Source organism: Scyliorhinus canicula, unplaced genomic scaffold, assembly GCF_902713615.1.
Source record: "Scyliorhinus canicula unplaced genomic scaffold, sScyCan1.1, whole genome shotgun sequence".
NCBI classification, from domain to species: Eukaryota; Metazoa; Chordata; class Chondrichthyes; order Carcharhiniformes; family Scyliorhinidae; genus Scyliorhinus; species Scyliorhinus canicula.
In genome coordinates this window covers 341,225-363,611 of record NW_024055760.1, presented here as the reverse complement: position 1 = coordinate 363,611, position 22,387 = coordinate 341,225, and the positions used below count along the sequence as shown (strand labels likewise).

General features: G+C 46.5%; 2 protein-coding genes and 1 long non-coding RNA gene across 3 annotated transcripts; 1 reads left to right on the top strand and 2 right to left on the bottom strand.

Moving 5' to 3' along the window:
- Positions 1–10,801: 10,801 nt before the first annotated feature.
- Positions 10,802–11,775, bottom strand: LOC119960969 (gastrula zinc finger protein XlCGF71.1-like). Its single transcript, XM_038788519.1, has 2 exons — positions 11,754–11,775; positions 10,802–11,486 (listed from the first exon to the last, which is right to left on the bottom strand). Exons 1-2 carry the CDS (start codon positions 11,773–11,775, stop codon positions 10,885–10,887), a joined length of 624 nt encoding a protein of 207 aa, XP_038644447.1. The 3' UTR covers positions 10,802–10,884.
- A 790-nt stretch (positions 11,776–12,565) lies between these two features.
- Positions 12,566–16,109, bottom strand: LOC119960986. Its single transcript, XR_005459559.1, has 2 exons — positions 15,939–16,109; positions 12,566–12,807 (listed from the first exon to the last, which is right to left on the bottom strand). It is a non-coding gene; the product is annotated as an uncharacterized LOC119960986 (long non-coding RNA).
- On the top strand, positions 15,866–21,581 carry LOC119960977 (zinc finger protein 2 homolog). The gene is made up of 2 exons (XM_038788532.1): positions 15,866–15,940; positions 19,591–21,581. The coding sequence occupies exon 2, from the start codon at positions 19,946–19,948 to the stop codon at positions 20,867–20,869; it is 924 nt and encodes a 307-aa protein (XP_038644460.1). The 5' UTR covers positions 15,866–15,940; positions 19,591–19,945; the 3' UTR covers positions 20,870–21,581.
- The last annotated feature ends 806 nt before the right edge of the window (positions 21,582–22,387 follow it).

Sequence of the window (22,387 nt, the reverse complement as noted above, 5' to 3'; positions counted from 1 at the left end):
AGGAACAGGCCACTCGGCCCCTCAAGCCTGATCAGCATTCAATAAGATTGCGGCTGATCTCATTCTAACCTCAATTTATAACCTCAACATTCTAACCTCAACTGAGGGGCTGTTTAGCACAGGGCTAAATCGCTGGCTTTGAAAGCAGACCAAGGCAGGCCAGCAGCATGGTTCGATTCCTATAACAGCCTCCCTGAACAGGCGCCGGAATGTGGCGCCTAGGGGCTTTTCACAGTAACTTCATTGAAGCCTACTCGTGACAATAAGTGATTTTCACTTCATTTTTTTTCATTTCCACTCCACTTTCCTGCCGACCCCGATAACCTTTCACCCCCTTGCCCATCAAGAATCTATCCAGCTCTGCCTTAAACATATTCAAGGACTTTGCTTCCACTGCCTTTTAAGAAGTCTTACAACACCAGGTTTAAAGTCCAACAGGTTTGTTTCAAACCTGTTGAACTTTAACCTGTTGTTACAAGACTTCTAACTGTGCTCACCCCAGTCCAACGTTGTCATCTCCACATCATGACTGCCTTTTAAGGACACGAGTTCCAAATTCTTACAACCCTCAAGAGAATAAAAAATCCACCTCTCCATCTGAAATGGGGGCCCCTTATTTTGCAACAGTGTCCCCCTTGTTCCAGATTCTCCCATAAGAGGAAACATCCTCTCCACATTGACCCTGTCAATACCCCTCAGGATCTTTTATAGTTCAATCCAGGTTTTACCCAAAACTTTTAATCTGTGTTCCGACTGCTTGTACGATCAGTGAATGGAAACAGTTTATTTGCCCACCTGAATGAAATCTTGACAATCTTGAGTCCCTGAATCAAATCTCTCCTCAACATCCTTTGCTGGAACCATTCTGGTAAATCTCCTCTGCATCTTCTCCAAGAACCTTCACTTCCTTCCTTTTTTTTAAATTTTAGAGTATCCAATTCATTTTTTTCCAATTAAGGGGCAATTTAGCGTGGCCAATCTACCTACCCTGCACATCTTTGGGTTGTGGGTGCAAAACCCACACAAACACAGGGAGAATGTGCAAACTTTACACGGACAGTGACCTGGAGCTGGGATCGAACCTGGGACTTCGGCGCCGTGAGGCAGCAGGGCTAACTTTCTGCACCAATGTGCTGCCCACTTCACATCCTTCCTGAAGCATGGTGACCCGAGCTTCATAGAATTCCTACAGTGCAGAATCATAGAATTCACAATGCTGAAGGAGGCATTTCAGCCCATCAGGTCTGCACTGGCCCTTGCAAAGAGCACCCTCCTTCAACTTCAGCCCACGCCTCCACCCTGTCCCCGGAACCCAGTGACCCCAACTAACCTTTGGACACTAAGGGACAATTTAGCATGGTCAATCCACCTAACCTCCACATCTTGGGACTGTGGGAGGAAACCCGTGCAGACACGGGGAGAAAGTGCAAACTCCAGACATAGTCACACGAGACTCGAATTGAACCCGGGACCATGGAGCTGTGAGGCAGCAGTGCTAACCACTTTGCCACCAGAAGCATAGTTTCAGCATCAATATTTCAGTTTCTGAAGCTCAAGGTCGAATATACTTTGCCAACTACTGTCTTAATATGTCTTGTAGACATACAAAATCCCTCTTCACCTCTTTCTCCTCCCAAAGAGGCCAGTAGGGTGTTTATAACAATCCAGCAGTTTTCATGGTCACTTTGTCCCAGTGCCGGCCCCACAAATGACCAGAATCATTCAGCAATTTCACAACCTGCCTTTGTGTTTTTGTGGGGTCTCTCTCATTCCCTATTTTCTGTTTTTAAATCAGTTTCACAGGGTGTTCGAAGGGGAGGCTTCAAAGACCAGAAACTCAAACCAAGCATCACGTCAGGATATGACAGAGTCCTCAATTTATCATATCCTGAATATCAGCGGATTTTGAACATGGAAGGAACAAGCATCATTGACAGTGGGGAGAAACCTTACTTGATTTGTGTGTGTGGACGAGGATTCGCTCTATCATCAGGCCTCACAGGCCACAAATGCAGTCACACTGAGGGGAAACCACGGAAATGTGCGGACTGTGGGAAAGGATTCATTTCCCCATCCAAGCTGGAAGCCCATCGACGTAGTCACACTGGAGAGAGACCATTCACCTGCTCCAGGTGTGGGAAGGGATTCATTGTTTCATCGGCTCTGCAAAATCACCAGCGAATTCACACTGGGGAGAGACCGTTCGCCTGCTCCACGTGTGGGAAGAGATTCACCCAATCATCCACTCTGTCCACACACCAGCGAATTCACACTGGAGAGAGACCGTTCACCTGCTCAGATTGTGGGAAGGAATTCACTCGTTCATCCCACCTGCTGAGACACCAGCGAATTCACATCGGGGAGACGCCATTCACCTGCTCCAAGTGTGGGAAGGGATTCAGTGATTCATCCACCCTGCAGAAGCACCAGCAAGATCACTCCAGGGAGAAACCACTCGCCTGCTCAGAGTGTGGGAAGGGATTTACTATTTCATCCGACCTGCTGAGTCACCAGCGAGTTCACACTGATGAGAGACCGTTTCAATGTCCAGACTGCGGGAATAGCTATAAAACGTCTGGAAATCTGACACGCCATCAACGTGTTCACACTGACGAGAGACCGTATAGGTGCTCTCACTGCGGGACTGGGTTCACACAATCAATTCAGCTCACTATACATCAGCGAACCCACACTGGGGAGAGGCCATTCACCTGCTCCAAGTGTGGGAAGGGATTCACCGCCTCATCCTCCCTACTGAGACACCAACAAGGCCACAAGTAAGGGCTGCAATTGGGTTTTGATGTTCCTCACATTCAGGACTGAACCATGTTCATTTGGGTCTCTTTCTGCTGATAACAGACTTCAGCCCATGTACAGGGGCTAATATTCTGGCTAAAAGTCAAATAAATTAGATTTGTGTGAAATACGCAGTGTGTTGAAACTTTTTAATATCTCTGACACAAGTTAGTTCCTTTTTGAAGTTCTCTCGCTCTCCCCTGTCTCTTCCATCCTCACCTCCAACAAGAAGTGAGAGGAGCTTGTGGAGCTTCTTTGTGACTGAGATTGAGTCAATCCGATCAGCTGCTTCCCTCCCTTCCACGAGCCCACCAGACCAAACTGTCTATAAATGTCATCCTTGCCCGAGCCCTGAACCCACATCTTTCTCTAGTTTCTCTCCCATCTCCCCTCATGCCCTCTCAGAGCTCATCTTGTCCAGGAGACCCAGCTCCTGCTCCATCGACCCTATTCCCACTGAGCTACTGATCAGCCAACTACCCTGTGTCCATGGATATTGTCAACATTTCTCTCTCTTCAGGTACTGTCCCTCTGTCCTTCAAATCTGCCATCATCACCCCCTCCGCAATAAAACAAACCTTGACCCTGCCATCCTTACAAATTACTGCCCCATCTTCAACCTCCCTCTTCCCTCAAAACTCTTTGAACATGTTGCCACCTCCCAAATCCTTGCCCATCTTTCCCAGAACTCCCATGTTTGAATCCCTTGAATCAGGTCCTTGCCCTGTCACAGTTGTGAAATACAAGAGATAAACAGTGGTTAGCACAGTGAAGCAACATTGCTGATGTCAGGGAAATACCACCAGACAGACCCATCGGAAGAGACAGAGAGAGAAAATCCTACAGAATCATAGAATTTACAGTGCAGAAGGAGGCCATTCGGCCCATCGAGCCTGCACCGGCCGTTGGAAAGAGCACCCTACTTAAGCCCATGCCTCCACCCTATCCCAGTAACCCCACCTAAACATTTTTGGTAGCACAGTGGTTAGCACCATTGCTTCACAGCTCCAGGGTCCCAGGTTCAATTCCCAGCTTGGGTCACCGTTTGTGTGGGGTCTGCACATTCTCCCTGCGTCTGTGTGGGTTTCCTCCGGGTGCTCCAGTTTCCTCCCACAAGTCCGGAAAGACGTGCTGTTAGGTAATTTGAACATTCTGAATTCTCCCTCTGTGTATCCGAACAGGTGCCGGAATGTGGCGACTCGGGGCTTTCCACAGTAACTTCATTGCAGTGTTAATGTAAGCCGTCTTGTGACAGTAAAGATTACTATAATATAAAGTGGCAATTTAGCGTGGTCAATCCACTTAACCTGCACATATTTGGATGGTGGGAGAAAACTGAAGCACCCGATGGGAACCCACACAGACACGGGGAGATTGTGCAAACTCCACACAGTCACCCAAGGCTGGAATAGCTGAAACAGCAACACACTGCTCCTGGCAGTTGGTGGTACAGTGGTTCAATAAATATAATTAGTGGATTAAAAAGGTATGTCACATAGAGTAAAAACAGAAAATGCGAGATTAATTCAATAGCATCATAGAATCCCTGCAGTGCAGAAGGAGACCATTCAGCCCATCAAGTTTGCACACACGAACCCGACAAAAGAGCCACCCCACCAAGGCGCAGTTCCACTGACATTTCCCCGTGACACCACTTCACCTTTGGTAACTAAGGGGCAATTTAGCATTGGCAATCCACCAAATCTACACATCTTTCGACGGTGGGAGAAAACTGGAGCACCTGGAGGGAACCCACACAGACACGGGGATAATGTGCAAACTCAAAACAGCTGCAGTGATATCAGAGTGTGGGTGAAGTTGGGCTGTCTGCCTTCCCTGCAGCTCTTTGATAAACATCCATTTCTTAAAGTTACATTCACTACAGCTATTTGATAAACACCCATTTTTTAAAGGTACTCTCACATCACAATTCTGAATTCTCCCTCTGTGTACCTGAACAGGCTCCGGAATGTGCTGACTGGGGGCTTTTCACAGTAACTTCATTGCAGTGTTAATGTAAGACTACTTGTGACAATTAAGATTAGGATTATAAAAAATAATATCGGCAAATTTCCATCCCGCCCGCGATGATTCACACAGCTGGAAATATGACCCCAACAAATGGGATAAAGCCAAATCTTTAAAAGTCAAAATCTTTATTTCAAATCATTGCCGTGCTGTCTGGGGAAAGGGTTAACTACTCTGCTTGTTTACAAAAGGGAAGAGGAAACATTCACAAAGATTCCCACAGCTTGTGAGCTCCGAAACATAACTTCAAGGCTGAAGTTTATCTTCAGAGATTGAAACATTTTGGTGCCTTTTCCAATTGTCCAGTAAATTGTGATTCACACTGAAAGGTTTACTTTCACTCAGTAATTAGAACATTTCACTTTCTCAGCACTGACACTTCAGATCAAATCCCAATTGTTCTCTTCCCTTGTAGCTGGTGTGTGGAGAAGATCATGTTCACTGTAGATCTGTCAGCACAGAAACCGCACTGTGATTCTGGATAAACTCAGACTGCAAGTAGATGAATCTTTTAAACATCACCCAAGTGAAGGTCTCCCCTGACTCTAAGGAGTGAGATGTCCCTGTAGTTGATGCTGTCTCCTCTGTCACTGCTGTTTTTATTGCATCACACATGTTCCATGGACCAGTCTCACAGCCCAAAAGGGGAGGGCAGGAAGGTGTGACAGTCGATGGGACTTTGTGTGTGTGAGCAGTTCAGCTGGAATTCCATCCTTGCTGGGCACATTTCTGCTTGCTCAGCAATCAATGGCCTTTTCCAGCTCAAATGATGAGAGTTCCTTGTCCAACTCAACCATGTCAGGAAGCTGCAGGAGAGTCAAACAGAGACTGGGAGACGCCCGTCTCACAGGGGTACAGCTCACTGTTGTGTTCAACCCAACTCCTCCTCACTCTCTCACCATGACTGACACTGAGCATGCTCAGAGCACACACCCACACTGCACCTGCGCACTGGCCTCGTTCACTCACTGATGGGGAACTTTCTGGAGCACGGGGGATTCTGGGTAACACAACCGCCATAGAGCAATTAGTAAACAGGAAGATTCTTTTTCCCAGTCAGCAAAACAGAAGATTCACAGTTAGTCAAGATGCTGGGCATGAAGCACAATGAGAGGTTGGATACTTTATTTAATACAGAAGCACATTATTCTGATAAGATATGACTTAGACATGGGCAGCAAGCAGGCTGATCTACAGTATGTACAGTATTTACAACACCTGGGACACGGTAAATCATCTCATCAAACCAGTGATAGGTTTGTTTACTGTTCATAATTGTGACTGGGTCACACTCACGATTCATGCAAAATGCAACTCCCCAGGTTTTTTGACCCACTCCCTCCAGACCTGTTTTCTTTCCAAGGCTCTTGACATCTGCCTTAGTCTTTAGCCAGCCATGTATGTTCAGCTCACACCAGCCTCTCCTGCACTGGGGCACAGGGTGTCCATCACCAAATATCTGTCCTGGCCACGCACATCAACGCTACAACCAAGAAAGCACAACAGCACCTATACTTCTTCAGGAAACAAGGAAATTTGGCATGTCCACACTGACTCTTACCAGCTTTTACAGATACACCATCGAAAGCATCCTATCTGGCTGCATCACAGCCTGGTTTGGCAACTGCTCGGCCCAAGACCACAAGAAACTTCAGAGAGTAGTGAACGCAGCCTAGTCCATCCCACAAACCTGCCTCACATCCATTGACTCTATCTACACCTCCCGCTGCCTGGGGAAAGCGGGCATCATAATTAAAGACCCCTCCCACCCAGCTTACTCACTCTTCCAACTTCTTCCATCGGGCAGGAGATACAAAAGTCTGAGAACACGGACGATCAGATTCAAAACAGCTTCTTCCCCACTATTACCAGACTCCTGAACAACCCTCTTATGGACGGACCTGATTAATACTACACTCAATGTAGTAGTATGCTTCACTCAATGCCTTTGTCTATATATCAACATTGTGTACCTTGTGTTGCCCTATTATGTATTTTCTTTTTAGTTTAATTTCTTTTCATGTACAAAATGATCTGTTTGAGCTGCTCGCAGAATAATAATTTTCACTGTACCTCGGTGCACGTGACAATAAACAAATCCAATCCATATCAAGGGAGCAATTTGCTTCTCTTACATTGGTGCACTGCATTTCCCTCATAACACTGATACGTGCGAGGTGATTCATTTTGGTCGGAGAAATTTGAATGCAGATTACAGGATCAATGGCAGGGTTCTGAGGAATGTGGAGGAACAGAGAGATTTTGGGGTTCATGTCCACAGATCTCTGAAGGTTGCCACTCAAGTGGATAGAGCCGTGAAGAAAGCTTATAGTGTGTTAGCATTTATTAACGGGGGGCTTGAGTTTAAGAGCCGCAACTATGCTGCAACTATACATGATCCTGTTGAAACCCATTTGGAGTATTGAGGGGTAGTAGATATAGGACAGATGTCAGAGGAAGTTTCTTTACTCGGAGAGTAGTAGGGGTGTGGAACGCCCTGCCTGCAACAGTAGTAGACTCGCCAACTTTAAGGGCATTTAAGTGGTCACTGGATAGACATATGGACGAAAATGGAATAGTGCAAGTCAGATAGGCTTCAGATGGTTTCACAGGTCGGAGCAACATCGAGGGCCGAAGGGCCCGTAGTGCGCTGTAATGTTCTATGTTCTGGTCACCTCATTATAGGAAGGATGTTGAAGCATTGGAAAGGGTGCAAAGGAGATTTACCAGGATGCTGCCTGGTTTGCAGGATAGGTCTTCTGAGGAAAGGTTGAGCAAGCTAGGGCTTTTCTCTTTGGAGCGGAGGCAGATGAGAGGCGACTTAATAGAGGTTTATAAGTTGGTGAGGGGGATAGATAGAGTGGACGTTCAGAGACTATTTCTTCGGGTGGATGTAGCTGTTACAGGGGGGCATAACTATAAGATACAGGGTGGGAGATATAGATATAGAATTTACAGCGCAGAAGGCGGCCATTCAGCTCATCGAGTCTGCACCGGCTCTTGGAAACAGCACCCTACCCAAGCCCACGCCCTCACCCTATCCCCATAACCCAGTAACCCCACCCAACACTAAAGGCAATTTTAGACTAATGGCAATTTAGCATAGCCAATCCACCTAACCTGCACATCTTTGGACTGTGGGAGGAAACCGGAGCACCCGGAGGAAACCCACGCACACACGGGGAGAACGTGCAGACTCCACATAGACAGTGACCCAGCCGGGAATCGAACCTGGGACCCTGGAGCTGTGAAGCAATTGTGCTAACAACTATGCTACCGTGCTGCCCTCGAAATATAGGAGGGATATCCGAGGTAGGTTCTTTACTCAGAGAGTGGTCAGAGTGCGGAATGGACTGCCTGCTGAGATAGTGGAGTCAGACACTTTAGGAACTTCCAAGCGGTTGTTGGAGAGGCACATGGATCACACCAGAATGACAGGGAGTGGGATATCTTGATCTTGGTTTCGGACAATGCTCGGCACATCGAGGGCCGAAGGGCCTGTTCTGTGCTGTACTGTTCTATGCTCTATGTAACACAGTGGCATAGAAAGGTGACAGCACAAAACAAAGGCACTGAACAAATTGTATCTGTGCCAACCTTCTGCAACAGTCACAATCCCCTGTCATTGGCCCTGAACTCTGCAGAAATTTTTCTTCTGAAAAGATACGAACAGATGGCCAAGGAGCTGGAGTTGGCTATTCAGCCCAGTCTGCTCCACCATTTAATAAGGTCATGGCTGATCTGATAGCAACAGATAGTTGTCCAATTCTGTTTTCAAGGTATCAATTGAATCTGCCTCTACCACATTTTCGAGCAGTGCATTCATGATCCCACATGCAGCACAGAATGTTTTTCTTCACATCATAAGATATAGGGGCAGAATTAGGCCACTCGGCCCATCGAATTTGCTCCGCCATTCAATCATGGCTGATATTTTCTCATCTCCATTCACCTGCCTTCTCCCCATAACCCCTGATCCCCTTCTTAATCAAGAACCTATCTATCTCTACCTTAAAGACACTCAGTGATTTGGCCTCCATGACATTCTGTGGCAAAGAGTTCCACAGATTCACCATCCTCTGGCTGAAGAAACTCCTCCTCATCACCTGAGGAAGGAACTGTGCCGCTAAAGGTAGTGAGGCGAAACAAACCTGTTGGACTTTAACTTGGTGTTGCAAGACTTCTTACTCTGTTTTAAAGGATCGCCCATTTAGTCTGAGATTGTGTCCTCTGCTTCTAGTTTTCCCTACAAGTGGAAACATCTTCTCCATGTCCACTCTACCCAGGCCTCGCAGTATCCTGCAAGTCTTAATAAGATCCACCCATATCCTTCTAAACTCCAACGAGTACAGACCCAGAGTCCTCAACCGTTCCTCACATGACAAGCTCTTCATTCCAGGGATCATTCTTGTAAACTTCCTCTGGACCCTTTCCAAGGCCAACACATCCTTCCTTAGATACGGAGCCCAAAACTGCTCATAATACTCCAAATGGGGTCTGATAAGGGCCTTATGTAGCCTCAGAAGCACATGTATTCTAGCCATGGATACATTGCATTTGCCTTCCTAACTGCCGACCGAACCTGCACATTAACCTTTTGTTTTTACATTAAAACATTTTCTTTTAGAGAACCCAATTCATTTTTCGAATTAAGGGGCAATTTAGCCTGGCCAATCCACGTACCCTGCACATCTTTGGGTTGTGGGGGCGAAACCCACCCAAACACGGGGAGAATGTGCAAACTCCACACAGACAGTCACCCGGAGCTGGGATCGAACCTGGGACCTCGGCGCCGTGAGGCTGCAGTGCACCTGCACGTTAACCTGAAGAGAATCTTGAACAAGGACTCCCAAGTCCCTTTCTGCTTCTGATTTCCTCAGCATTTTCCCATTTAGAAAATAGTCTATGCCTCGATTTCTCCTTCCAAAGTGCATAACCTCACACTTTTCCATATTGTATTCCATCTGCCACTTCTTTGCCCACTCTCCTAGCCTTGCTCAGCATTGCTTCTTTTTCTAATCACTTTTCAATGAATGCGATCTGTTTGTAATGTCCCCAATATGACTTGCTCAATCAAACGTCTATTGCAGATCCTTAGTTTTAATGTGGTCAAGTGCCTTTCCATTTGAGAACTGTTCAATAAAGTTATTAGAATTATTTGTAGCTAGGGCAGCACGTGGAGCAGTGGTTAGCAATGGGAATACAGCGCAGAGGACCCGGGTTTGAATCCCGGTCCTGGTTCACTGTCCGTATGGAGTTTGCACATTCTTCACGTGTCTGCATGGGTTTCACCCCCACAACCCAAAAATGTGCAGGTTAGGTGGATTGGCCAGGCTGAATTGCCCCTTACTTGGAAAAATAAATAATAATAATTGGGTACTCAACTTTTTTTTTAAAATTATTACTTGTAGATTCCCCACCAATCAGTTTTGTCCATTATCCTGAAGTGACCTTATTATCATTATCTAAATTTCCATTTACCACTTTTCTGTCCACCTGACCCAGTCCATGGCTTTCTCCCTCATTGTCTAAAACACATCAGCAACTTCTGTATAATCCTGGTGCATACATTTCAGTCTAAATCATTGATATATACCGGAAAACTGTGGAGCCCCACTGGAAACAGACGTCCAGGCATCATTCAGTCCCGGATGTGACTAACAGCAGCAACAACAGCTGAATCCAAACCCTGCTGTTGTCTGTGAACTTGAAGCACATACGGAGCAGTTGAACAGCCTCTCCCCAGTACCACATGGTAGCACATTGGTTAGCACTGGTGCTTCAAAGTTCCAGGGTCCCAGAATTCCCGGCTTGGCTCACTGTCTGTGCGGAGTCTGCACGTTCGCCCCATGTCTGCATGGGTTTCCTCCGGGTGCTCCAGTTTCTTCCCACAAGTCCAAAAATGTGTAGATCAGGTGGATTGGCCATGCTAAATTGCCCTTTGTGTCCAAAAAGGATAGGTGGGGTGATGGGTTAGGTTGGAGGTATGGGCTTAAGTAAGGTGCTCTTTCCAAGGGCCGCAATTGATGGGCCGAATGCCCTCCTTCTGCACTGTAAATTCTATGATTCTGTTTCAGTGTGAACTCGCCGGTGTTTCAGCAGATTTGGTTTACTTTTAAATCTTTTTTCACAGTCAGAACATTTAAAAGGTTTCTGATCAGTGTGACCAAGTCGGTGTTTGGTCAGGTGGGATGACTGAGTAAATTTCTTGTCACACACGGGGCAAGAGTATGGCCTCTGCCCAGTGTGAACTCGCTGGTGTTGCAGAAGTTTGGATGAACACGTGAATCTCTTTTCACACACGGAGCAGGTGAATGGCCTCTCCCCAGTGTGAGTACGTTGGTGTACCAGTAAATTCTTTTCACGTTTAAAGCTCTTCTCACAGTCAGCACATTTAAAAGGTCTCTGATCAGAATGAACAAGTTGGTGTCTCAGGAGGATTGATGACTGAGTGAATCCCTTCCCACACACGGAGCAGGTGAATGGCCTCTCCCCAGTGTGAGTGTGTTGATGTCTCAGTAAATTCTTTTTACTTTTATAACTCTTCTCACAGTCAGCACATTTAAACGGTCTCTGATCAGTATGAACAAGTTGGTGTTCCAGGAGGGATGATGACCGAGTGAATCCCTTCCCACACACGGAGCAGGTGAATGGCTTCTCTCCAGTGTGAATGCATTGATGTGTCAGTAAATCCTTGCTGCTTTTAAAACTCTTCTCACTGTCAGCACATTTCAAACGTCTCTGATCAGTATGAACAAGTTGGTGTCTCAAGAGGTCTGATGACTGAGTGAATCCCTTCCCACACACGGAGCAGGTGAATGGCCTCTCCCCAGTGTGAATGCGTTGATGTGTCAGTAAATCCTTTCTGCGTTTAAAGCTCTTTCCACAGTCAGCACATTTAAATGGTCTCTGGTCAGAGTGAACCTGACGGTGAGCCCGGAGGTTTGACATATCATTAAATCCCTTCCCACATTCCAAACAGGTGAATGGCTTCTCCCCAGTGTGAGTGCGTTGATGTAACAGTAAATCCTTTCTGCTTTTAAAGCTCTTTCCACAGTCAGCACATTTAAACGGTCTCTGGTCAGTATGAACAAGTTGGTGTGTCAGGAGGTCTGATGACTGAGTGAATCCCTTCCCACACACGGAACAGGTGAATGGCCTCTCCCCAGTGTGAGTGCGTTGATGTATCAGTAAATCCTTTCTGCGTTTAAAGCTCTTCTCACAGTCAGCACATTTAAACGGTCTCTGATCAGTATGAACAAGTTGGTGTCTCAGGAGGTCTGATGACCGAGTGAATCCCTTCCCACACACGGAGCAAGTGAATGGCCTTTCCCCAATGTGAATACGTCGATGAGTTTCCAATTCAGATGGGTAATTGAATCCCATCCCACAGTGCCCACATATCCACGGTTTCTTGGTAGTTATCGACATGTTATCAGGTGCAGGTGGGATGCAGATTTGAGGTCACTATCAGATCAGCCGTGATGTTATTAAATGGTGGAACAGGCTCACGGGGCTGAATGTCCTATTGCTGCTTCTTCACTCCTTTGTTGCGAATGTCCTTATGTCTCTCCAACTTGGATCATCAGTTGAAGCCTGAGTACGGTGTCTCCCTGATGTAAATGCTGCAATTTAATTTCATGCTTTGTGATTGGTTAAAGCTCAGTTCCCGTTAATTTATTGCTTCTTTTTTGTATGGGGGGGGGGGGGGGGGGTTGGTCTTTCTGTTCTTAGTATTTTCTGTTATTGATATTTTGTGAGAATTTGAATAAAAAAAATTTTTTTTAAAAAAAGCTCAGTTCCAGCTGACTGGAAAATTACTTCGATGTCTGTGTCTCGGTGCTTTTCCAATCACAGTGATTTTTGAAATTTTTTCCTAAAGACAAAACAGACAAACATTTCTCCTTCCACGTTGAAAGGCCGGTCCTGATGAATCAAGTGACTCTGTCAGATCTCGACATGATGTTTGCATCTGCAAATATTCTGTAAAAATGAAATGAAAAATGCAATGAAAATCTCTTATTGTCACATGTAGGCTTCAATGAAGTTACTGTGAAAAGCCCCTAACCGCCACATTCCAGCGCATGTTCGGAGAGGCTGGTACGGGAATTGAACCGTGCTGCTGGCCAGCCTTGGCCTGCTTTAAAAGCCAGTGATTTAGCCCAGTAGTCTAAACCAGCCCCGGAGATTACATTGAAAATGAAAAAAGATTACATTGAAATACTGTGTATGTATAAGACACAAACAGGCCATTCTATCACAGATTCTGCTGCTGTCAATACTCGGCACACATGTCCGACTGTCACACCTATCTCATTTCAACCTTTCAGCTGATTTTCGATTCCATTTTCTCTCATGTGCTTGTCGCGTTCCTTTTGAAAACATCTCAGCACTTTCCTCAACTGCTTTGCACGGTAATGAGTTGCACATTCTGAATCATAAATAAATAATTTTGTCTTCATAACTATCTTGTATTTATGACTTGTTGGTTGTTGATGTTCACTCTCTCACATCGCCCCTCTCCATTTAATCTTTCCTGAGAGCTGTAATCTCTCATGTTACAAAAGTCATCACTATCAATGCAGGATAGAAATCGCAGAGACAGTTTGTTATGTGCAAATTCTCCAATTCTAATCCCCTGTAAAAGGAGTTTACAAAAGCCATCACTGTCAATCCAGGATAGAAATTCTGATCAGGCAATTCTAGTTTCTCTGGAACATTTTTTCCTCTCTTGTTCCCCCAAAGCTGTAAATCCCCGTCCCACACACTCTTCCTCTCCCTGGGCTGAAATCCAAACCCATCTCACCATCTGCACCATTTCTTTCCTCCACTCCCAGTTTTCTCCCTCCCTCTCCTCTGCCTGGGTCCAGTTCTCCAGCTCCTGTCTGCAGTCTGACAATAAAATCAATGGGTCTTATTAGGGGTTTGGGGCCTCCAGCGGGTGTTTGTGAATCCTCCCCGCCCACCTGCCAGGGTTTCCTTCCTTGCCAGATTTCTCATTGATTTGAGTGCAAAGTGTCAGCTCTTATTTATTATCCCCCCACCCCGTCCTGTGATGTGAACCACCCTCCAGTGTGTGAAGCAGGATAGTGCCCGTTAACCTGGGCCTGTTCCCGGGAGGGAGGGAGAAGCTCTGCAGCTGCAAACCAGAGAGCTGACAATGATGGTGAAGAGTTTGCTCCAGCTCACAATGCCCGGGGACTGATTGACGGTGGGTTTGGACCAATAGGAAAAGGGGGCAGGGCTGGAAGACCCAACAAGAGCGGCTGATCCTGAAGATTAGATAACTGAGTGAATCCTTTCCCACACTTAGAGCATGTGAACGGCCTCTCCCCAGTGTGAATGCGTTGATGAATCTTCAGCTTAGATGGGACTCTGAATCCCTTCCCACATTTCCATGGTTTCTCCATGTTTTGGGTTTCCTCGTGTCTCTCACTTGTCTTCACAAAGAACATGTTCACTGTCTCTCACTGTGAATGTTGTGATGTTTTTTCAGGGTGTATATCTGGTTGAAGCTCTTTCCATAATCAATTCACTGGAACACTCTCACTCGGGTGTGTGTTGTGTGGGTCTCGGTGCATTTCCAGTTACACTCACGTTTAAAATCTCCTTCTCGCCGATGATATTCAGAGCCCGATGATATTCAGATCAGAAGGAATCAAGTGAGTTTGTCACATCGAGACGTGATGTTTGAGATTCTGTCTATAATTCCTCCTCTTCGAATATCCTTTAAAAACAATTAACAAAAGTCATTATTGTTAGTACAGGATAAAAATTCAGAACAGACAATTCTAGTTCCTATGGAACATTATTTCCTCTCTCGTAAATCTCCATCGTGCAGAATCTCCCTCCATTCTCACTCTGCTGTATCTAATATTCACCCTCCCAATTCTCCTGAAGGTGCTGATTCATGTTGATTGACAGATCCAAGCTCAACTCACTGCTTCCTAACCAGGACACAGAGATTATAATAGGTGCAAGAGTAGGCCATTCGGCCCACCGAATCTGCTCAACCATTCAATGAGATCCTTGGCCGATCTACCTCAGCACCATTTTCCCACACGATCCCCATATCCCTCAATATCTTCAATATCTAGAAACCTATCAATATTTGTCTTGAACATACTTGATGACTCAGGCTCCACATTCTTCTGGGATAGAGAATTCCAAAGCTTCACCACATCCTTGAGTGAAGAAGTCCCTCCTCATCTCAGCTTTCTCTCTATTTTCCTGCCTGAACTCCATAACCCTGAACTCCATTTTCCATCAAATATCTGTCGAACCTGTGTTTGAATATAATCAATGACCCCCAGACTTCGCTGCTCCCCGTGGCAGAGAAATCCAAAGACTAACCTTCAGTGTTTCCATGAGTGACTCTGTGGTGAGGTTCCCGTACCAGCCTCCCCGGACAGGCGCCGGAATGTGGCGACTAGAGACTTTTCACAGTAACTTCATTGAAGCCTACTCGTGACAATAAGCCATTTTCATTTAATTTTTTCATTTCATATTCTTTTTTATTGTCACAAGTAGGCTCACATTAACACTGCAATGAAGTTACTGTGAAAAGCCGCTAGTCGCCACATTCCGGCGCCTGTTTGGGTACACAGGGAGAATTCTGAATGCCCAGATTACCTAACAGCACATGTTTCGGGACTTGTGGGCGGAAACCGGAGCACCGGGAGGAAACCACGCAGACACGGGGAGAACGTGCAGACTCCGCACAGACAGTTACCCATGTGGGAATCAAACCCAGGTCCCTGGCGATGTGAAGTAACTGTGCGACCATGCCGCTACATTAGATATACCTCTGCCCAATATTAATTTACTGTCCCTGAAACGTCAGCCATCTCCTGCGGAAACCAGCCCTTTAGTTGGGAACATTAGGAAAGAGACCATCCTTTTAACTTAACAAATAAATGAATCAAGCTGAGGGACACTGCAGCCTCGGTTTTAGTTGCCTTGGGCACTAGGACCTGGCCTGGAATAGACCATGAAGCCCCGCCCATTAATGACGTCACCGCGCATGCGCATTGCTCCATCTGAATCAAGATGGCGGCCGTTAAACTGGGCCTGTTATCGGGAAAAAGACCCGAAGCTGGAAATGCAGGACCTACAGGTACGTATTCCTGGTTTAGGACCTTCACGCGGTGTTTAAAAATTCTCTCCCTCCAGAGCTGGCTCTATCGCTTCGTTCGGATTTCCACATCCTTACCCGCTGCCCAGGAGACAAAGAAGCGTCTCTTTCCCAGGCGCCATCACACACTGCGAATGCTCTAACTACTCCCACGCAATGCGCCTGCGCACTGCTGTCCTGCGGTGTCGATCGGGGAGATTCACCACCTCGGGGAATGCCGGGTAATAAACACGCCATTCATCATCCCAATTAGTGAATAGTGATTTTTGTTTGCTATGATGTGAAGATTGGATGGATGGGATGAAAATTATACAGAAACCCAAATGTGCAGGCCCTCAATTATAAACCAGAACGAAGGGGAACATAAATTAATTTTCATTGAGGTACAATGATAAGTATTGGGCTGGACCAAGTTCCCACACCAGTGTGCAAGTGTTGGCGTTTTACGCCAGGAAAATTGGCACAAAACAGCCACCGATTCCCTGCTCCGGGGGAGGGGGGCTGGGGGCTGGCAGCGTATAGGTCCCATCTCTAGTTTTTGATACGGCCTGGAGGATTGCAAGATCTGTGGCCACGCATGCGCAGGGTGAGGCCAGCAGCGGCCTCGCCGTGCTTCAAGGCAGACTATGCCCGCGGACCCGGACCGCAAAAGTAGTATCCACTTTGGCTGCTCGCATGCTGCAGACCCCCCCCCCCCCCCCCCCCCCAGGGCTCCCAATCCCAATTGAAGCCCCCCCTGCCCGCAGATCGGCCCTCCCCTGACTGAATAGGATGCAAGGTTCCCGAGCGGCTGGAACCATGAGAATCCGACGTTGTTGGGAACTCGGCCAGTCGGAGACGGAGCATCGCGGGGCGGTCCTCAGGCAATGGCCTCAGGCCATGCGGCATACTCCGAGAATACACCGATTTTCAGGGGCAGAGCATCAGAAAACCGGTGCCGACCCCGAATTCGGCGTCAAAAGAGATTCTCCTCCCTGTCGCCGAACGCGATTTCGGTGTCAGGGATCGGAGAATCCAACCCCTTGTTCTGCGTACAATCCAGACAGATCATTCCTTAGTTGAAAAACAGAGGATATACAACAGATACACAATGTAAATACATAGACACAAACATCGGGTGAAGCATACGGAGTGCAGCACTACTCAGTCGAGAAGTTCGTGGAGAGATCAGATCAGTCCATAAGAGGGTCATTTAGGAGTGTGATCACAGCGTTCAAGAAGCTGTTTTTGGATCTGTTAATACGTGATCTCAGACCTTTGTATCTCTTGCCCAAAGGGAGTAATCTTTGATTATGCTCAGTAAGAAGTCTTACAACACCAGGTTAAAGTCCAACAGGTTTGTTTCAAACACGAGCTTTCGGAGCACGGCTCCTTCTTCAGAACGGTACCAAGGTTGAGGGGTTTCAGTTTTGTAGACAGACTGGAGACGTTGGGATTTCCTTCCTCACAGCAGAGAAGGTTAGAGGGAAAGTTATTGCTGGTGATCAAAATGATGAGAGGTTTCTGCGGGTAGATCGGAAGAAAACGTTTCCACTGTGAGGAGAGTCAGTAAACTCTGGAATTCCTTCCCTAAATACCTCCACCTCATTTTCCTCCTTTGGATACTCCTTAATTCCTACTTCTTTGACCAGGTTTTTGGTCACATTTGCTCTATAAAATCCTTCCAGTGTTAAATGATAGCATCTCCCATGAAATGTTTTGGGATGTCAGACAAAATATACAGGCTTGGGCTGACTAGTGCCGAGTAAATGTGTGCCACACAAGTGCCATCTCCAATCAGAGACAATCTAACCATCATGCCTTGACATGCAATGGCATTACCATCACTGAATCCCCCACTATCAACATCCTGGGGGTGGGTGACCATTGACCTGAAACTGAACTGGACTAGCCATATAAATAGTGTGGCTGCAAGAGCAGGTCAGAAGATAGGAATTCAGTGGCGAGTAACTCACCTCCTGACTCCCCAAAGCCTGCCCACCATCGACAAGGTATAAGTCAGGAGTGTGTTGGAATGCTCACCACTTACCTGGATGAGTGCAGCTCCAACAACACTCAAGAAGCTCAACACCATCCAGGACAAGGCAGCATACTTGGTTGGCACCCCTTCCACAAACATTCACTCCCTCCACCACTGACGCTCAGTAGTAGCAGTGGATGTACAATCTACAAGATGCACTGCGGGAACTCACTAAGACTCCTGAGACAGCACCTTCCAAACCAACGACCACGACCATCTAGAAGAACAGAATCAGCAGATACCCTGACATCAAGAACACACCAGACACCCCCACACACACTGACTGACACACCCACACAGACACACACTCAGGCATGTAGCCACTACCATCTAGAGGGACAGGAGCAGACTGACTGACACACCCACACAGACACACACACTCAGGCATGTAGCCGCTACCATCTAGAGGGACAGGCGCAGACTGACTGACACACCCACACACACTCAGGCATGCAGCCACTACCATCTAGAAGGACAGGAGCAGACTGACTGACACACCCACACAGACACACAGGCATGCAGCCACTACCATCTAGAGGGACAGGAGCAGACTGACTGACACACCCACACAGACACACACACTCAGGCATGCAGCCACTACCATCTAGAAGGACAGGAGCAGACTGACTGACACACCCACACAGACACACACACTCAGGCATGTAGCCGCTACCATCTAGAGGGACAGGGTCAGACTGACTGACACACACACACACACACACACACTCAGGCATGTAGCCGCTACCATCTAGAGGGACAGGAGCAGACTGACTGACACACACACACACACACACACACTCAGGCATGCAGCCACTACCATCTAGAAGGACAGGAGCAGCGGATATATATTTTTTATTACATTTTTATGGGATGTGGGCGTCGCTGGCTAGGCCAGCATTTATTACTCATTCCTAGTTGCCCATCAGATGGTGATGGTGAGTTGCCTTCTTGAACCGCTGCTGTCAATGAGGTGTAGGTACACCCACTGTGCTGCCAGGGAGGTAGTTCCAAGATGTTGCTCCAGTGACAGTGAAGGAGCGGTGATATATTTCAATATCAAGGCACTGAATGACTTGGTGAACCTCCAGGTGATGGGTTTCCCGGTGTCTGTTGCTCATGTCCTTCTAGAATCTAGATGGTAGTAGTTGTGGGTTTGGAAGGTGCTGTCTAAGGAACCTTGGTGAGTTACTGCAATGCATCTTGTTGATCATACACACGGCTGATGGATTGATCGATTGATTCTCACATGTCACAAAGTACAGTCAAAAGTATATTTCTGTGTCCAAGAGAACATACATAGTGAGTACACAGTAGACAAGAAGAATAATTGACAAAGAAAATAATTGATTTTATTGTCCGTCTGCAGACAGGAGCTGGAGAACTGAACCCAGACTGAGGAGAGGGAGGGAGAAAACTGGGAGTGGAGGAAAGAAATGGTGCAGATGGTGAGATGGGTTTGGATTTCAGCCCAAGGAGGAGGGAGAGTGTGTGGGTCGGGGATTTACAGCTTTGGGGGAACAAGAGAGGGAAAAATGTTCCAGAGAAACTAGAATTGTCTGTTCAGAATTTCTATCCTAGACTGACTGATGGCTTTTGTAAACTCCTTTTACAGGATATTGGAAGTGGAGGGTTTACAGATGTGAGACTGAAACCAAATGTCATCTGACAGTCAATCAATTCATCAGGACCTGAAAATCCTCAGACTTTGAATGTTGAAGGAGAAATGTTTGTCTCTTCTGTCTGTGAGAAACAAATGTTAAACATCAGTGAGACTGGAAAGATATCGAGACAAACACACCCGAGTGAGAGTGTTCCAGTGAATTGACTGAGGAAAGAGCTCTAATCATTTACACAGCCTGAAGAAATATCACACCATTCACAGCGAGGAGAGACTGTACACATGTCCTGTATGTGGAGAAGACTTCAACTGATCTTCCAACTTGGAGAGACACAAGGACACTGGCACCATGGAGAAACCATGGAAATGTGAGGACTGTGGGAAGGGATTCAGTTATCCTTCCCTGCTGGAAAACCATCAGCGCAGTCACACTGGGGAGAGGCCATTCACCTGCTCTGTGTGTGGGGAGGGTTTCATTCAGTCATCTGGCCTTTGGTCTCACCAGCGGATTCACACTGAGGAAAAGCTATTCATCTGCACCTCCTGTGGAAAGAGGTTCAGGCATTCTTCAGCACTCACTGTACATCAACGCACTCACACTGGGGAGAAGCCGTTCATCTGCTCCGAGTGTGGGAAGGGATTCACTCAGTCTTTTCACCTGCTGTCGCACCAGCGTGTTCATAGAGGTGAGAGGCCGTTCACCTGCTCTGTGTGTGGGAAGGGATTCACTGGATCATCCCACTTACTGTCACACCAGCGTGTTCACATTAAGGAGAAACCATTCAGCTGCACTTCCTGTGGAAAGAGTTTCAGACAGGCATGCTCCCTCATTGCACACCAGCGGCTCCATACTGGGGAAAGATGGTTTACTTGCTTTGTGTGTGCAAAGGGATTCACAGTTTTACCCACCCTTCTGAGACACCAGCGAATTCACAATGAAGAGAAACCATTCAGCTGCACCTCCTGTGGAAAGAGTTTCAGGCAGTCATCCAACCTCACTGCTCACCAACGCATTCACACTGCGGAGAGACCATTCACATGCTCCGTGTGTGGGAAAGGATTCAATCGGTCGTCCAACCTCACTGCTCACCAGCGCGTTCACACTGGGGAGAAACCGTTTACCTGCACAGTGTGTGGGAAGGGATTCGCAAAGTCTTTCAACTTGCTGGCACACCAACGCACTCACACTGAGAGACCATTCAACTGCTGTGTGTGTGGGAAGGGATTCACTCAGTCACGATGCCTCCAGAGACATCAGCAAGTTCATCAATGACTGCAGGGGTTGGATTCTGCTGTTTTTGCTGTTGTTTAGTTTTGATCGTCTGACAATATTTTCTGCTGATATTAACCTCATAACTGCTGAAACTTAATACGCTGAAAATTGCATGTATTTTTGGGGCTAGTGTCTATTTTTAAAAGCACCATCTGTGATCTTTCCCCTTAATCCAGGAACTCTCAATAGAAACATGTTTAGAATAAATTTCTGAACTTTTGCTTCAATTCTGAATCAATCTTTGGTGCATAATCTACAATTCAGTGTCTGAAAGATCTGACTGCAGAGTTTAAAATATATTTTTTTCAATGGCTTTTCTTCAGATTTTCTCGCGAGATGCTCAATGAAATGAAAATCGCTTTTTGTCACAAGTAGACTTCAAATGAAGTTACTGTGAAAAGCCCCTAGTCGCCACATACCGCGCCTGTTCGGGGAGGCTGGTACGGGAATTGAACCGTGCTGCTTGGCCTGCTGTGGTCTGTTTTAAAAGCCAGCGATTTAGCCCTGTGTGCTAACCTGATTTTCAGGAGTTAAATTTAGGTTTCCAGGATCTCCTTTTCCACTCTGACACCTTTATTAAGTGATGTAGTCACGTAATCACATTACCGTCTGTATTTGTGTTGAATATTTTTTGAGTTTACTTATTTTTGTGGATAAGATAGCACAAATATCAAAGACTGTGTACATATTAAATCTTTTAAATTGGAATCTGTAAATAAGATGTTTTTGTTAATTTATTTAAAAAGGAAAACCCCCTTACTCCATTTCCAAAATGAGAATTCAAACTATTTGACTCAAGGTAACTGAACAGGTGCCGAGTGTTTATTGGATCAGACGGTGGAGCAGGAAAAACTCACCCGATTCTGATCTTCATTGTGTGGATTTACATTCAAAACCCCTCGATAACCTCACTCCACCCACTGAGATCAGCTCAGACCGGGGGTTCTGTATATTGTCCGTGAGCGTTCAACTGCAAATAACAGCAGTGAAGAATGAAACCTGGATCTCAACTTCTAATTTGACAGATGTGATTTGTGAGTAAGTTCACAATCGCCGATTACTCCAATTCCTGAGCTGTGCACCCCACCTCCTGGGATATATAAAAATAATGAAATCTTGCTCAGCAGAATGGGGAAAGCTCTACACGTCTGCGATGGTTGGATCATGACGAGACTCCCACTGCTATGAAATCCTTCAGTTCTGTCCCAGAGAGACACGGCTCCTCCACACAGCACTGACTCAGGCAGCATGTCAGCCAGCTTCCTTCCTCAAAATGGGTGACAAAGCTGTTCCTCCAATCACAGATTCTGTCTCTGCAGAAGCAACGACATTGGGAGAGACAGAATCTGAGATTGGAGGAGCTGTTCCTCACAGAGTCTGTCGTTCCCACATACAGAGGGGCAAATATTCTTCCAGTGGATGCTCTCATGATAGAACTTTTGTGGTCCTTTTGAGGATGAAATCATGCTTCACACCTGGTTCTGAAATACTATCACTCTGGGTGTAAGGCTTCCTGGG